This window comes from Sceloporus undulatus, chromosome 2 (assembly GCF_019175285.1).
Source record: "Sceloporus undulatus isolate JIND9_A2432 ecotype Alabama chromosome 2, SceUnd_v1.1, whole genome shotgun sequence".
Lineage (NCBI taxonomy): Eukaryota > Metazoa > Chordata > Lepidosauria > Squamata > Phrynosomatidae > Sceloporus > Sceloporus undulatus.
Genome location: NC_056523.1, coordinates 96,728,287 through 96,746,116, shown reverse-complemented (window position 1 = coordinate 96,746,116; position 17,830 = coordinate 96,728,287). Strand labels below are relative to the sequence as shown.

General features: G+C 39.7%; 1 protein-coding gene across 1 annotated transcript in view; it reads right to left on the bottom strand.

Annotated features, from left to right (window-relative positions):
* The window catches only part of TRPC7 (transient receptor potential cation channel subfamily C member 7), a 189,794-nt gene extending 172,179 nt beyond the window's left edge, over window positions 1-17,615 (bottom strand). The window contains 2 exon segments of the mRNA XM_042452360.1: window positions 150-927; window positions 17,427-17,615. Coding sequence (XP_042308294.1) covers window positions 150-902 — 753 coding nt within the window. The 5' untranslated portion in view covers window positions 903-927; window positions 17,427-17,615.
* Window positions 17,616-17,830: the final 215 nt, after the last annotated feature.

Below are 17,830 nucleotides of genomic sequence, written 5' to 3'. Positions count from 1 at the left end.
TTTCTATTGAAAAACAGAAAGTTAAATGCACATATCTTAAACATCTAGCTTAGGTTGGTTCTAATTTTCTTTTTGAACTCTGAAATGCAATCAGTTATTCCTAAATAAAACAAACAAGTAGAAAGCTGAAGGTAGGAAGCTTATATTACCTTAAATTCTGTCTCAATGTTGGCTAGTCTTGCCAGTTCATTGCTTAGCTCTAAAGCTGTAAGAACCGGGTCTTCACTAGAAAGAGATAAATAAGCAGCACTTGCTAATCCTTTATAGGCATTCATTCTTGATCGAGAATGACTGAATGAGTCTTTCCTTTGCTTCTCAATGCATTCATTGCACTTACAGAAGTAGTCATGGGGCCTTTCTATCCGTGCCCCTTTCAAAAGCAGTATATGAACAATTTCATACTCCTGGCAATGAGCAGCAAGTATGATAGGAGTAATGTCATGGGAAAAGCGTGTTCCATCTTCATCATAAGCGTAGAAATCGTCATCTCGTAGCTCTTGTTCAAGTGGGCTGAGTGTGAGACGCTGTCCTTGTGCAAAGGCCGGATGGTTCAATATTGCTTCCACAATACGCACATATCCCTTGCTGATGGCTAACAATAGGGCATCCCCGACACGAGCCAGATTCTCCTTCTTCAGAAGGAGTTCAGTGACTTCCAGATGTTCATTGCCCACTGCCAGCTGCAGGGCATTTTGTCCCATGTAATCAACACAGTTGAAATTCAATGTTTTGGATTCCTCCAACATTTTCCGCACCACCGGGATGTTGCCATATTCTGCTGAATCCAAGAAACGCTCCTCCTCAGCTGTCAGGCTGGTGCCTTTCTCATTGAACATGTAGGCTGGACCTCGGGTGGCTTGCCTCCTCCCTTTCTCCCGGAGGGTGGTGTGCCGCCGATGCATGTTTGGGGAACCGGGGTTTTCAAGCCTGAACAAAGATAAACAGAATATGATGGATTTTGAAAGAACAGGCATTGCTTACCTTGGGCTTGATCAAAGTAGGATGAAACACACTCATTTGCCATTGATTTTACTAACAGTTTGCAAAGAAAACGAGGAAGGGATCCTTAACCCTTCCAGTGAAATCAGTGCGACTTAAGTGTGAATAACTTCTGTCTAGGTTGTCTTCATTATTTTAAAATTATAAACCTTACAAAAACAACAACTGCAGGGCCGTAAACGTTCTTCATCGTAGCATGTTTCACAAGGATTTGCATGATATTTAATACCCTGACTTGGAACAAATATTTGTACTAATTCAAGTGCTGGTTAATTTTTATATTGTCAGTAGGAGTGAACAAACTATTCATGCTCCTGCCTCCTTTTCACAGTTGAATTGCTTTCTGTGGCCTGTTACAGACTGCCAAAATAAAGCTGCTTCGGGTCTCTTTGGAGGTATGCTATTTAAATGATACATGGGCCCTAAGAGTCCAGAGGTCGCACCAAAGCCACACTCCATTCCTAAGCACCGGAGTGCAGCTTTTGGTACAGCTTCTGGATTCTTAGGATGCGTGCATCATTTAAATAGCATACCTCCAAAGAGACCCGAAGCAGCTTTATTTTGGCAGTTTGTAACAGGCCTGTGACAGTTAAAAAAATAATAGCCAGAATCTTATATGACCGGTTACATTATGTAACTTTACATGTACCTGGTTCTGTAGCAGAGATGTTAAGAATCCACTTTACTGAATTGTGAAGATGTGTAATGGGACACCAGCAAGTGCACTCAATGCACATTGATGCATGATCTGCATTGGTCCATTTTGTACATCGGCATACATTGCACAACATTATGCACTCTGTATGAGTACATAGTGCACAATGTAAATTAATGTCCAATGGGCACTGGTGCACAATGTATATCACTGTGCAATACATAACACTGCATGATAAATATCACACACCGATATTTGTAGGGTACTGATATGCATCAGGACACTTGCCAGTGTCCCATTATGCATCTTTGCAGTTCAGTAAAGGGGGTTCTTTACAAGTCAGTAAGAGTTGTGCTGTTGTGTAACATCCAGCAGAGGACTGTAGTCATGTTACTGTGAATCAGAGCTAGCAAAGGGCCCAGTCATCACTGAACAGTGCATATAGTTGTGTAATACACCTTGGTGCACAATTCACATCACTGATCATGCACATTGGTGCACATTGGCCACTGATATGCATTGCACAGCAATGTGCATTGTTTATCAATCTCAAGGAGTCCTGATGGATATATGTTATGCCAGAGTGGGCAGTTTCTTGCCCCTCCATCTGTGGGCTGCACTAACAGTCATTTAAGGCCAGCTTATCATTTTCATTCAGTTTTTTGGTCAGAAAAGTTCTGGTGCTTGGGAGTATATGAGACAGCTTTGGTGCAGATCTGTGGGCTCATGTGGACCACCTTTGCACTAAGTGCTAATCTTGAGAGCCTGACTGGGGATTAGTTGATTCTCTGCAGGACTTCTTCCTTCCATATATGGGTGGGATAGTTTGCATAATCCCTGCCAGCCTTTTACTCATGATGTTGTAGCCCAGTGGTTTCTAGTGACGGGTGGTGAATCTGCTTTGAGGTTTAATTCAGACTTCAAATATTATGTGGAAAGTGGTATTTCCTCTTTTTTTTGGGGGGGGTAGGGTTTAATCTCTTGGTAACCCCCTCCCCAACATGGAAACCACCACTGCTGTAATCACACAAATCACAGCAGTTCCCTTTCAAAGCTCCACAAAGATACCCCAGTTCATATGGCCAACACTTCCACACAAATATGCTGTTGTTTCAATCACTAAGACTGGAAATCTGTGTCCAATATTCCCAACACAAATCCCTTTGCCACACAGTTAATTTCCAAAGCTGCCAGACTCCCTTACCAAACTTTCCATTCCCTCAAAATGTGGTCTTGATAATTAAGTGAAACACTGATGTGATGATTATAGTATTAATGAAAAAAATTCCAGTTTCACATCTCTGCTGATAGGATCTCAACTGGCAGTGAAGGTCCTTGAAATGAATTATGGGATTGCAGTGGGTAATTTAGTAAAAGTCTTGACCAAGCATGGTTGTTGTTGTTTTAAAGAAAAGCCAAATTACATGTTCAGCATAATTAGAAAAGGCACTGAAAATTAAATCAATATCATGTTGTTCTGATGATGGTGTGGCAGACTTAGAATACTGTATGCTGTACAGCTCTGGTCACCTGGAGAAAGAATATATTACTGAGCAAGAAAAGGTGTAGGAATGGGGCAACCAACAGGGCTGAAACAACTCCTTTATAAGGAAAATTTACAACATTTTTTGGAGGGGAACATGAATATGGAAAGATATGAGAGAAGTGTGTACAATTATGTGGGAAAAGCAAAAAAGAGACCTCTCACAGACATAAAAACAGAACCTGGGTTTATACAATCAAACTGAATGATGGGATTCTCACACTGAACACACTGAACGTAGTCAACTTGTGAAATATACTACCAGAGATTGTAGTAATGATGGCTACCAATTTGGATGGCATTAAAAGCCTTGTAAAATAAAATTACCAATGGGATTAGACAATGCCCTAGATTATAAGGCTGCTAGTAATCATGGCTGTATACTACTATGTTAAGGACAGTTATGTATACCCCCAATAGAAAACATGGAGGATTCTATTGCATGCATGTGCAGTTGAGGGTTTTCCCATAGCTATTTGGCTGCCTAATGTGGGAAAAGAATGTTGGAGTGGGTAGATCTTTGCTCTGATCAAGCATGGCTCTTATGGGTTTATACTACATCAAGCTGAGTGAAGGTAAGAAGCAGCCTTTGAAAGATCCATCACATCACATCTCTGGGAAATAATTCTCTGAGACCCTACTTTTGAAAGCAATTTTAAATGTTTAAGTGTTAATAAGCATAGTAGCACACTTAATTGCATAGAGATTTTAGAATTTGTGTTGGAATCTAAGGAAATTAATAGTTTTGACTAAGATACTGCTTCAGCAGTTGTAGCCTTGACAAGTTCATCATTGTAGCTATTTCTGCCGGTACTATCACCCCAAATCTATCTCTTAAATCAGCTAGCCCCTCAACTAAAAGTTTGTCAAGATGCTGTAGGCCGCATGGAATTGTGCCAGAACTGGGAAGTGATGCCTACAGTGCTCTTCTGACTGCACTGATGTGGAAAACATACCGATGCTCCCTGGGGACTTTGTTGAGACAAGGAGCTGGACACACACACACACACACACACACAGGGTCCTGCCACAGTTGTGTCTTTCTAAGCTTCACCACTGGGAAAGTACTGCCATCATCATTTCCTGGCACCTTGATCTGCATCATCTCAGAAATCCTTTGTTTAAGGAATTGCCTCCTGTAAGAGGTAGATTTGGGGGGTCATATTCAGTCCCTGATAACCGTGAATGAGTCCCAAAACTTATTGTAAATCTGGATTACAAACTCATAAATATTGAGCAGGATGCTAGCTGATGTTTGTATTTTTGATGACACCGTCAATGACACACACAGTGGAATTCACCACAATAAATTGTGTAGTCAGTAATTCAGTACTACTTGGAATAATTCCAGTAGCAATTAAATACTGTTAATAGAAGGACACCAGTCAATAATTTATGACCACAGTCTTTTCCAGGTTCTCAGCAATTTTGTAATATATTGTTTGAAAACTGGAAATGTAAGATTAATTTATAAGTCATGCCACCTCCCTGAAGACATTAATCTCCATAATAGATTCCTAAATTTGGAGCATTATTCTCAGCAGAGAGCTAATGTCGCCTTTTAAAACTAGAGGTTGCGAAAGGTCAGCTATTATACAGAGTTCCTTGGTGAGGAATCCCTAGGGATATCTGAAATGACATATAAAATGATTGTTCACTTACTGTTAACCATGATTTAGAAGATAAGTAGAATGATTACGCTCTAGTGAAATCTTGAGATTACAGTATCAATTATCAGATCAATTCTGTTACTAATCAGTGGAAATTTGACCAGGTCAGCCTTCTTTGACTGCATTTATAGGACCATTATTCTCATTATACCCAGAAGCAACGATGGGAAGGACAAGCTAACATATCTGAAGGGCACAAGGTTGGAAAGGTCTCCCCCTCCAATTTTCTTTCTCGTATTACTTTCTAATGTCTACTACCAAAAGAAATTCTTCCAAAGTTGTTAAATGTATAACAATGCAGTCCCACTGTTGGGAGAACAGGGATCTGATCCAAGGAATGCTAAGGTTTGAAAGCCATGCTGGGATCATTTTTCAATTTCTGTCCAGGACCGGCACCATTCTCTTTCCTCATTTTGGGAAATGGGATGCCAAGGGTATGGCAGGGCTCTGGATCCTGCATTCCTCAGCCTCTCCTGGCATAGCTACAGAATGTTTCCTCAACCAGTTTCTCTATTGCATCTCCTGACATAGAAAGGGGGACTTTGGAAGGGTATCCAAGATCAGAGCTGCCCTTCCTAGGTGGAGCTATCTCTCCTCCCTCAGAATGAGAAATCAAAATATCCTATGGTTTATGAGATGACTGCAGTCATAATTTTATTTCTCTCACCTCTATCATTTGGGTTGCTGCCACACTGCAGAAATAAAGCAGTTTTCTTGGCAAGATTTGTTCAGATGACGGTTGCCATTGACTTCCTCTAAGGCTGAGAGAGTGTGACTTGCTCAAGGCCAGACAGTGGCTTTCTATGGCAGAGTGGAGATTCAAATTCTGGACTTCCAGAGTCCTAATCTAACACTAAAACTACTATACCACCCTGGCTCTTGTTTTACCAGCTGTTTAAGTGGTAAAAGGAACATGTATACCTGAAGAAAATAGATGTATAATTCCTGTTGGCTAACTATATGGTGCTGCTTCATAGGATGCTCAGGAAATTAGGGAGAAAGAAGAGAAATATAGTTTAGATGCAAGAAAAAAGAAAGAGAGAGAGAGAGAGAGAGAAGTGCCATCTCAACAAATTTAGCACACCATAACCATTACCATTTGGGGAAATCCAAAGCGTTATTCATCTCAGTTAGAACTAGAACAGATCTCAGCTACATGCTTTGATTTTTATCTAAGTTCTCTTCCTCTGAATTTACCCATATTTTATGGATCTTGTGTTAATATTGTTAGAAAGGAACCTCAACAAGTGCACTCAAGACTCAACCCAAACAAAGGGGGTTACTTTAATAACATATATATGGGAGCTACTATTTTAAAAGGGCCTGATTCAAAGCATGTTACCTTTGGGGAAGCAAAGAAAAAGGGAGAAATAAATAACCAAAAGCTATTGTTAGAAAATAAATAATTTTTTTTTTGCATATCAATATTCTGGTTTTATATTATTTATTATCACAATCTTGACTGAATGCATTCCAAAACACGTAGAAATAATTATATCCATATTGAAGATGCTAGCTTTTCTTCTTCTTCTGCATATGAATAATTTTGATTAGACTTACTGATAATTTCCTACTCTGTATGGGGAAAAAAGAAAATCAGTATGTGCTTTACAGACTATAGCAGGTCCTTTGATTGCATAGATCACGAATGACCGCGGAACACCTTTAAAGACATGGGAGTGCCAACACTTCTGTTAGTCTTAATGAGGAATCTTTACTCAGGACAGACGGCCACTGTGAGAACAGAATAGGGAGAAACAGAGTGGTTCCCAGTTGGCAAAGGAGTCAGACAAAGCTGCATCCTCTTACCCTGTCTCTTCAACTTATATGCAGAACATAATATATGAAAAGCAGGATTGGACACAGTGAAAATAGGAGGAAGGAATATCAAAAATCTAAGATATTCAGACAACACCATACTACTAGTTGAAAACATTACAGACTTGGAACAACTACCACAGAAGATCAAGGAGGAAAGTGCAAAGACAGGGTTATTGTTGAACATACTGTAAATTAAACAAAAATAATGACTACAGAGAATTTACACAAATTCAACCTAGAAATGAGGAAATACAATAGTAAAAGAATTCTCATATCTAGAATCAAATATTGATCAGAGCGGGGACTACAGTGAAGAAATAATAAGAAGACTACAAATTGGGAGGGCAGCTGTGAGAGAACTAGAAAATATCCTAAAATGTAATTGCATTTGATATGTAACACACTGTTTTTACATGTTGTAACCCACCTTGATTCTCCGTGAAAAAGTGGGCTATAAATAATAATAATAATAATAATAATAATTATTATTATTATTAAAGACATACAACTGAGCATGCAAGCTAGAATTATGCAAGCCACTGTATTTCCTGTTACCATGTATGGATCTGAGAGCTGGACCGTTAAGAAAGCGGATAGGAAGAAAATTTATTCATTTGAGAAGTGGTGCTGGAGAAGAGTGCTGAGTTACCATAGACAGCCAAGAAGTCAAAGTTTTAGTGGGGTGAAATAGATCACAAAAAAATTGTAGACACCTTCTGTGAGTTTCCTCTACACAACCTTTGCCATCATCTCACTCTATCTGCCCACCTATGCAACAGACTTCTTCACTCAACAGGTTCTGCTAACCTTCAAGAAAGCCTTTTTGGAAGATGGACTATGGGAACTGTTATGAATAGAAGAAATAGAAAAGATAGCTTCTATCCATTACTTTCAATGGACAGTATTCTGGATACTACTGTTCAACACTGATAAATTATGATTCTAGATTCTGCTCATTTGTCAAATCCTACAAAAGCACTTTAGTGGAAAATGAACTTCTTAACATTGTACAGGGAAATATAAAAATCAGTAAACACTTTGGTGGCATCTTAAAGAACCACACATTTTTATGGCATACAATTTCAGGGACTTAGAGCTTCACCTTATGGCAGAGTTGTGCTGGAGGACCTAGAGATTCCTAGGGAAAACATATTAATCAAAACCACAAATAATCAAATCTGGAAAAGTCAAAGCCACACAAGTGGATGGCCAACTGTGTATTCTTGCATGGTAGGGGGTTGTACTAACTAGATGGCCCATGCAATCCCTTCCAGCTCTATGGTTCTGTGATTGTATGATCTGATGAAGTGGGCTGCAGTCTATGAAAGCTTATGCCATAATGCATTTATTAGTGTTTAAGTTGTCAGTGGATTCTTTGTTGTTGTTAACTTCAGCACTTCCAGGCACACTATTAAGCCATCTGTACATGTTCATCAATGCATATCAAAATCCATTTGAATTGTAACTGGAGAGTAACAGGACAACCAGATCAGTCAGCAACAGGACATGAATATGTTATGATGTTTCTGGTTTTGTTTTTAAAATCTTGCTCTTTTCTGTTCTGGTTTGAGAACTAATCATGTCTATAGCATCATGCATGAGTATGATGCATTCTTTTTAAAAGTCAAATTGAGACTTGATTGCACCTATCTTAACATTTTTGTTTAATGATACTTTGCATTTAAATTACACTGTATTTGCATATTTTATGAAGGCTGCTAGTAATCAATCTCATCAGACAGGGCAATTAAGATAGACTGTTTTTCTAGGACTGGTGTATTGACATTTGATGGCATTGGGGAACAATGTTTTGATAAACAGTAAGTTTCCTGATCCTGCCTTAGTCATGCTTTGCTGCTAGAGTAACAAGAAGAAGATTCTAACATACCTAGATTAGATGCTTCTCTGAGGTTCATGATGTGACTTCACACAAGATTATATTCTGACTTTTGGAAAGGTTTTCTTAAATTAAAGATAAGGAAACTGATGGGTATTCTTCCACTACAATGTCCATCATTCCTGCAATTGGCCATGTTGGCCGTTGTTCATAGGAACTGATTTAAGACAATATCTGGACAGCCACAGGTTGCCCATTCTTGGCCTAAATCAAAGACGTTCAGAAGCAAAACACATGATTGAGACTTTCAGAAGGAAGGCTATTTCTCACCTTCCAAAAAGAAACACTTTCTCACTGCAAAATTCTCAGTGAAATAGTTCATACCATTATTTTTAAATGACATTTATATGACATTCAAAATATTATAATTCAGCTATGGCCAAAAGTGCATTTGCACAGTTAAGACATGCTCACCAATTGTTCAGATGTGGTAAAAGTGCCATATACCTTGTTTGGTTACTGTAAGGCGCTCTACATGGGGCTGCCTTTGGAAACTAGACCAAAATGCTGTGCCAGGCTGTTGACCAGGACTGGTTGCAGGGATTATGTGACTCCCCTGTTGAAAATGTTTCAGTGGCTACTGGTCCATTTCTAGGAAGCATTCAAAGTGCGGCTTTATATCTTTAAATCCCAATTCATCTTTGGTTCAGACTACTTGAAGAACCATACTTCCCTATACAAGCCAGCTTGAGTTTCGCGATCTGCAGGGGAGGGCTTTCTCTTGCTTCCATCACCTTCATGGGCATGTTTGCTGAGGACACAGGAGAGAGCCTTCTCTGTGGCAGCTTGCAAGCTGTGGAACTCTCTTCTATAAGAGCTCTGGTTGGTCCCCTCCCTGTTCTCTTTCTACCTGTAGTCGAAGATGTTTTTATTCAGGCAGACTTCTGAATTTTAATTATGGAAATGTAGTGTGTGTGATGCAAGGTGCTGTGCTGTATTTCTTATCTTTTGTTAGTAATCATATTTTAAATGTGTTTTAACTGTTTTTTATCGTGCTTTTAAAAATAATACTTTTTAAAGCTTTGTAAAATATGATTTTAACTTAATCTTATTTTAAATTACTGTAAGCCACCTTGAAGCCACCCTCAGAAGCCAAGGTAGTCAAATTGAGGCTGACATACTTTGGGCGCATCATGAGAAAGTACATCTAATTGGAAAAGACAATAATGCTAGGAAAGGTTGAGGGTAGTAGAAAGAGAAGAAGACTGCATGTCAGATGGATAGACTCAATTAGGGAGGTCATGGGCAAGAATTTATAAGACTTAAGCAGAGCAGTGGAGGACAGGGGGTCATGGAGGTGTCTCCACAGGGTCACCATGAGTTGAAGTTGACTTGAGGGCAGTTAACAACAACAAGTCACCTTGGATCCCATCTCAGGAGAAAGTGGGATGTTAAATAAATAAATAATCTTTGGTTATTAATTGAATCAAATCATTGCCTCTTGAGTATCAATGGGCTATGTTTTCTTACAGTTGCCTTCATTTAATCTCTGTCCCATAACAACTTTCACATTGTTGCCCTTGCAGCATGTGGAAACTGGTGCCTTTCTTGGAAGAGAAGGTCAGTGCATTGCAACTATGAGAGAGTCTTCAGAGCCTCAGAGAACATGAGGACTTTCTAGACAGAACAGAGGGGGAATTGTTCCTTCAGAACAAACAGGACGAAACTGGCAATGAAAACAAAGAGGGCTATAACACTGAGAGAGCACCCTGGAGGATAGTCACCATCAGGAGGAAACCATGTACAAGAGATTCATAACTGTTCCAACTAAGCAATTTATTTCTACATTTTCCTCAGGATAATGATGATGAAGAGGTGCAAATAAGAGACCAGCAGTAATAGACAGTGCATGTCAGGGAAGGAGCTAACTTAACTATCACCTGCAGCAAGAGAAAAGAAAGGTGCTGGTGGTAGAGGATTGCTCAGGGCTATAGAGGTAATTCTATGCCAGCCAGAAAAGATTAATTGGAATGTGTGCTGTCTTTCTGGCTTATGTATTCAGGTTGTCACTGACAAGTTGTCAAAGTTTATCAAGAACACAAAGCCTTTCTTCTGATTCATGTATGCACCAACATCATTGCAAAGAACACCTTTGAGCAGATTGCCTTGGACTATGATGCCCTGGGCAGGAAAGTGAAGGGTTTAAGACATTGTTGGTATTCTCTCCAACTGTACCAGTGAAAGATAGAGGAAATGCAGGGATGGGAAAATACTGCAGGTAAAGAACTGGCTACACAGATGGTGTCAATGGGAGAGGTTTGGCTTCTGGGGTCATTGTCTTCATTTCCTAAATGAAGGATTATTGGCTACAGATGATCTGAACCTCACAAAGACTGGGAAGAATGTCTTTGGCAAAGTCATATTTTGCATGGCAGGTTTCCTGTGTTTTATTGGTCTGTGACTGTACAATTAAGATTGATTGATATTTACATCAAAGCACATGTGTGGGAAAGGGCACACAGAAGAGTTATTTCCTTCTTGGTGATGAATGTAAAATACTAGTAATGTTTCTTTTTAAAAGAACACTCTGTCCTACTTTTTAACTGATTGGTAAAATTTAGAAGCAAAGCTAACATGCATGTACCAGATTGGCTTATGGTACATTGCATATTCATTACTGCTCATTGTCAGAGATCCCAGCTTGAATAATAGGGGAAGGCAAAGCCATAAATTATAGTTGTAAGTGTAAGAGTACCAAAAAAAAGTTGCCATACAGTTTTGTCCCACTTGTCACTGAGAATACTGAATATAAGAGGGGGGAGGGGAGGGGAGGGGAGGGCAAGAGAGCAAGAGAGAGAGTATCAAGTCAAAGTTTTCTAAAGCAGGATGTGCATCATCAGAATTGAAATCAAGTGATTAATTGGTCAAATCTCTTCTTATCTGGAATTTCATGAAACTCTTGCATGGCAAATTGCTCAGGAGTCAAATATATGAGTACATGAATTTGCTTCCTATTGAATGGAGCCCTTTCCTTTTTGTGTAAAGACAATATGTGAGGAAGGAGAACACACTAGCTCTGCATCTTCACTGCATATTTCCATTTCCCTTTAAATACAGAGGTTGACTGTTTTGAAAAGGGGAAAACGTGGAACCCATAGAAGTCCTCCAGACAGTTAGGAACCATGCAAACCAGGGTTGTAAATCAAGTGGAGGGCCTCTATAGCTATGGGAGGCCCTTCTTTTCAGAAAGTCATCCTTCATGTGAGGAGAACACAGGAAATGTTTCAGGAAGGCTGAAGCTAGCAGATGTGTTTATTCTACACAAAGTGAAAATATCTGAATAGGATATCAGTTGGCCCACGAAGCTCAGTATTGTGTATACAGTTTAGCCAAGGCTGTCTAGGCTTTCAAACAGGTGGGTTTCCCCCTCAGTCATGCCTGGTGACCTTACTCTACCAGTGAGCTGTGAGGCATCCATCCAGTTACTGTCCACCATTCTAACCTGGTACTGTAGTTGATGTAAGATCAGGCTGTAATAAATGCTGACCATTCCATCAAATTTTTGTTTACATTCCATGACAATGTAAACTGGTCAAAAGCTGGGCATTCCCCCCCCCCCCATTAGTAAGAACATTTGTAATTAGTAGGGAATGTGACAACCTTCTCATGTAAAATGTCAAGCTTAAACTCATCTCAGATATAAAACACTGTCATCTTCTCAAGTCATAATATTTTCATTCAATCCCCCAATATGTTTTAAAGCAGTAAAAATGTAGTATACTGAGTGTATGTAAGAGGGTTGTCTTATAAAGGATGGAAAAATGAAAACTGAATTTTTGTATCATCATCATGATCATCATCATCATCAAATAAAATAAAATAAAACATAAAATATACTTTCCCCCCAAAAATGGAGGAAACAGCACGAAGCATCTAACAACATGGGTTTAAACACACACACACACACACACACACACACACACACACACACACAATAAAACAATACAGTGGGCCCTCCACATTTATGACTTTAACTTTTGCAGATCTTATTATTTATAGATTTGATTAATATGTTTTCTGCAGGAACATCTAGGTCCTCCAGCATTACTCTATGGCCAACTTCCACTAGAGGTTGCACTGGAAGACCTAAAGATTCCTAGAGAGAACACTTCTCTAGACATTTGTAAGTTCTCCAGCAGATGTGGTCAGTATCCAGCAGATGTTGACAATAAAGTTACTCTGGAGGGCCTACATCAGGGGTAGGCAACCTGCGGCCTGTGGGCCGGATGCGGCCCAGCGAGGCCTTGGGACCGGCCCCAGCCCAGTCCTGCCGCCAATTGCTGCCGGGGCCTTTGGTGTCTTGCGCGAGGGGCATGGTGGGGCAATTGTCTATAGAAGCCTCAGAAACATGCATTTATCTTAACATTTTTTAAAAAATCAGCAAATTTTTTCGCGTGTCCTCCATTTTTTATTTAAAAAGTGCCCTCCATTTGAAATTTTTTTCCTACATTTGTCCCAATTTATTTATTTATTTATTTATTTAAAAAATTATTTAATTATTTATTTTTTTCGGCCCCCAAGTTGTCTGAGGGACAGCAACCCGGCCCCCGGCTCAAAAGGGTTGCCTACCCCTGGCCTAGATGTTGCTAGAGAGATGTTTTTCAAGTAAAAAAATAATAGTGTTCTTTATTTGCAGTTTTTCCACTTTCATGGAGGTCCTGTGACCTTAACCCCAGTGAATGCCAGACAAATCTTATCTCATTCTTTAATAAAATTACCAGCTTGGTAGATGAAGGGAATGCTGTGGATATTACATACCTTGATTTCAGTAAGGCATTTGACAACGTTCCCCATGATATTCTTGCAAATAAGCTTGTTGAATGTGGGCTAGACAAGGCAACTGTTACATGGATTTGTAATTGGTTGACGGACCGAAGCCAAAGGGTGCTCAACAGTGGCTCCTTTTCATCCTGGAGAGAAGTGACCAGTGGGGTCCCACAGGGCTCTGTCCTGGGCCCAGTGCTATTCAACATCTTTATCAATGACTTGGAGTTCAGAATTAGGGGAATATTTATCAAATCTGCAGTTGACACCAAATTAGGAGTAATAGCTAATACTCCAGAGGACAGGATCAAAATTCAAAATGACCTGAATAGACTAGAAAGCTGGGCCACAGCTAACAAAATGAACCTCAACAGGGGGAAATGTAAGGTACCGCACTTAGGGCAGAAAAATAAAATACACAGATATACGATGGGGGACACCTGCCTTAAGGAGACAACATGTGAAAGGGATCTAGGAGTCCAAGTAGACCACAAGTTGAACATGAGTCAACAGTGCGATGCGGCAGCTAAAAAGGCCAATGTGATTTTAGGCTGCATCAATAGAAGTATAGTCTCTAGATCAAGGGAAGTAATAGTGCCACTCTATTCTGCTCTGGTCAGACCCCACCTGGAATACTGTGTCCAGTTTTGGGCACCACAATTTTAAAAGGATGTTTAAAAAATGGAACGTGTCCAAAGGAGTGCAACTAAAATGGCGAAGGGCCTGGAAATCATTCCCCATGAGGAACCCCTTAGGGAGCTGGGGATGTTTAGCCTGGAGAAGAGAAGGCTAAGAAGTGATATGATAGCCCTGTTTAAATATTTGAAGGGATGTCATATTGAGGAGGGAGCAAGCTAGTTTTCTGCTGCTCCAGAGACTAAGACCCGGAGCAATGGATGCAAGCTGCAGGAAAAAAGATTCCACCTCAACATTAGGAGGAACTTCCTGACAGTAAGGGCTGTTTGACAGTGGAACAAACTCCCTCGGAGTGTAGTGGAATCTCCCTCCTTGGAGGTCTTTAAACAGAGGCTGGATGGACATCTGTTGGGGATGCTTTGATTTAGATTTCCTGCATGGCAGGGGGTTGGACTGGATGGCCCTTGTGGTTTCTTCCAACTCTATGATTCTATGATTCTATGAATGTGGAGGGCCCACTGGTTTGTATTTATGTCTTTGTGTATATATAATATAGAACTACACTTATCTGCAAAAAATGTCACAGATAACAGCTTCTACTGATTAAAATGGCTGCAAACCCATTGTTTTTAGTGAGGAATCAGTACTCTGTACTTTCCCCCTGTTCCTCAGGAACAGTTGACTGATCAAATTAGTTATTTGGTGCTTTAGAACTGCCATTCCTTTCACCAAACTATTTTCACAGTTCTGACAGAGCTTACAGCTGTGTTAGAGTTGTGGTACATTGTCAAAGATGATTCACATTCTAGTACATAGCTCCACATGGAACAACTCTAAGAGTTCTCAGGTTGGCTGTAAAAGCTACAGGGAAAATATGAGCTCTTCCAGCCTTCTACCTCTAGGGTCTCTTCAATCAATCTATCATTTCACATTTCTGCTATCGTACGGCTATTTGAAAGGGGTGAAGAGCAGATGTTAAACCTACAGATTCTACTACTTCATGTCATATGAAACAAAGACATACACATTGGGAGCTGCATCTATGGTCCCATATGGGAGGAAACTAAGATATAAATAAATGAATATATAAATATGACCAGCATCCTTGTAATTCCTGTGGGATACTTATTAAGTGGAAGTCCTCACAAAGGATACAGAATTGTGTGTCTTTTCTAAGTATTCAAATGTGATGATCTTGCTTCAGTTACATAATGAGAAAACACCCCCACTCCAAATTGGGAATCCTAATAACACAGCTTTGTTAGAAAAAGGGCAATAGGATAACACATTGTAGCTTCATATTCATTAATTTTGGACAAATTCTACAGGGAATAGACAGTATTCAGCAATTAATCTATATCACTCCTGCTGTCAAGAACCTCATGAATTCATGTATATCATACTTACATCCTAGTTGATGCTAGTTGAAGAACATTATTCAGCTATTGCTTTCACATTACACCAAGATCAATAGTCAAAATGCCTCATAATTATGTTCAAAGCAAAAATTCTAGTCTATAATATTTCTTTCCACTCCTGATTCTGCACCTACCACTTACTTTACTCTGAAGTCTTCAAAAGCATATGGAACAAAATAACAATATACTTGGAATCCACTGAAAATTTTATTGATTACTATTTATTAATTGCTTTTCTGAGCGTTTTCATCTGTCTGTTCCATATGAGCTGTTATGTATCCCTGAAGCTTTCAGTCATTTGCTTCAATTAATTTATTCAAATAGCCACAAAAAAAAAAAAAGGTACAATTTCAGCATTTCTCAGAGGCTACAGCCTTCCTTTAGGCCTTCCTAATTTCCCATGAATGGCCATATAAGTATAGAAAGAGCCAGCACTTCAGTTACCATTAATATCAAAAATGGGTGTGTGCATAAAAATCCTGCATAGGTCCCCCTAAAATAAACAGTAGAGTCATTTTAGAAGTATGGTGAGGCTTATAGGTGACCTTGTGTCAGTCATTGCTTTGCCTCACAAGATCCTTGGGAGGATCATACATGGTTGAGCTCCTTCAAGGAAAGGCAGCATAGATGCACACAGAGAAAACACACACACACACACACACACAATGTTTATATGCTATATTGACAACCTCAGCTACAAAATATTGTGCAACTGGTTCTTGAATAATTGTTTAAACCCCTCCTCTTTTCATAGTATTTTAAATCCTTCAAGATTTCATTCTGGTTCCTTCAGCTGGGGCACCTATTGGTTATACATCTATTTACATTGCTTCCACCCTTGCCTGTTGTTTTCTTTTGATAAGTGCAAAGGAGATCCAAACAGTGAAATGGATCCCCTTTGTGAAGGAATTCCAAGAGGAGTTATTCTAAGTATATCCTCCCATTCCATTTTGCTGTCATTTTGAACCTTATCAATCTCTTCAAAAGCTTTTGGTGCTTTGTGGTAAACCCCTGAACTCAAAATAGAGAAAAAAACTGAAGTCTGAAATTTAAATTACCCTTTTTACAAGCATGTTGTGCTCCTTGTTGCATGACTTTCTTTGCTGCAAGTGTCAAGTTTATACTTTTGCAACATGGAGGCAAATGGAAAAAAATCCTTTCCTGTTCTCAATCCATTGGTTAAACTATTGGATTAATACATCCTAAAAATCATTTTAACATTTCTACAAGCTGAGGTCTAACTGAAACTGACTTTTGGAGTGGGGGGGGGGGGAGTCTTTGTACAATACTATCTCCTGTGTATGTCAGTTATCAGAATAATACATATCACTCAAATCATGGTTATTTATATATTTTACTCTATATAAAAGCCACAGAAATGACATTTTCCCAGTAGATGGCAGTATAATTTTGGTATTATTGCAGATTCTTTATATATTCTAAATATTCAGGAAAAAGACTTGACCATTCTGGAAATCAAACCCCCCCCCTCTGTGTAAAATTTCTAAATATTGCTTTAATGAGGTAACATTTTCTAAAATCTGAAGGGAAACAGCAATAACACAAACATTTATAGACCCGGACTTTACTGTGGCTACAACAAGAAAAAAAAGATATAACTGCAGCTTTGTGACTTATCTACTGTGCTGAGAAAGATTTCTTGTAAAAGTAGAAGCCCACATAGAAGAAGGGAAACTTCCAAACATTTGCCCAGAAGCAAGAAATTACTTTGCATCCATCTGCCTCATCAATTTGCACAAAGTTAGGATGCCTTCATTCAGACAAAGAGATCACCAAATTCCTTTATGAGAGGGAAGGCACTCCTTCCCAAGAAAGGGAGTCAGCATTTTTGGGGTGGGGGGGATAATTAGGGGCCAAATGGCTGAGATAATTTTTTTTAAGTGAAGGAGAAAATCAGGGTGAATTTCAGACTGAAAAACAGCAACAACAACACTGAGCACCCCCAGCTCTTATGCAAAGCCCACGCCCCCCCCTCCCAGCTGTGAAAGAATCAGTGGCTTACGTTTCTCATAAAAGGCAATGGGTCCTTTCCCCCTCTAGATGTCTGAAGTCCAAGGTTGAAGGGCAAGATCAGTGAAGTCCATGCTTGCAGTCGCTCAGGGCGATGGGTCTCTGTCCAGAGTGCTGAAAACGTGATTTCATCTGGCCAGCCCGCACTCTGCTTTTGCTTCAGAGACAGCAACTGCAAGGCTGAGAGGCTCTGTCCCTCGTGCTGCAATAGTAAGCTAAGCGATGGAGAAACTGCAACATGGTTATCATCACCTTCGCTTGAGGAGGGGGAATTGCCCAGGGAAGCAAAGGGAATTAATTGTGCAGGGCTGAGGCATGGTTTCCTCCTCTCCTTGCTCTTTGACTTGCTGCCTTGAGAGTGAGGTGACTGAAGCTCCCTCCCATCTTCCTCTACTG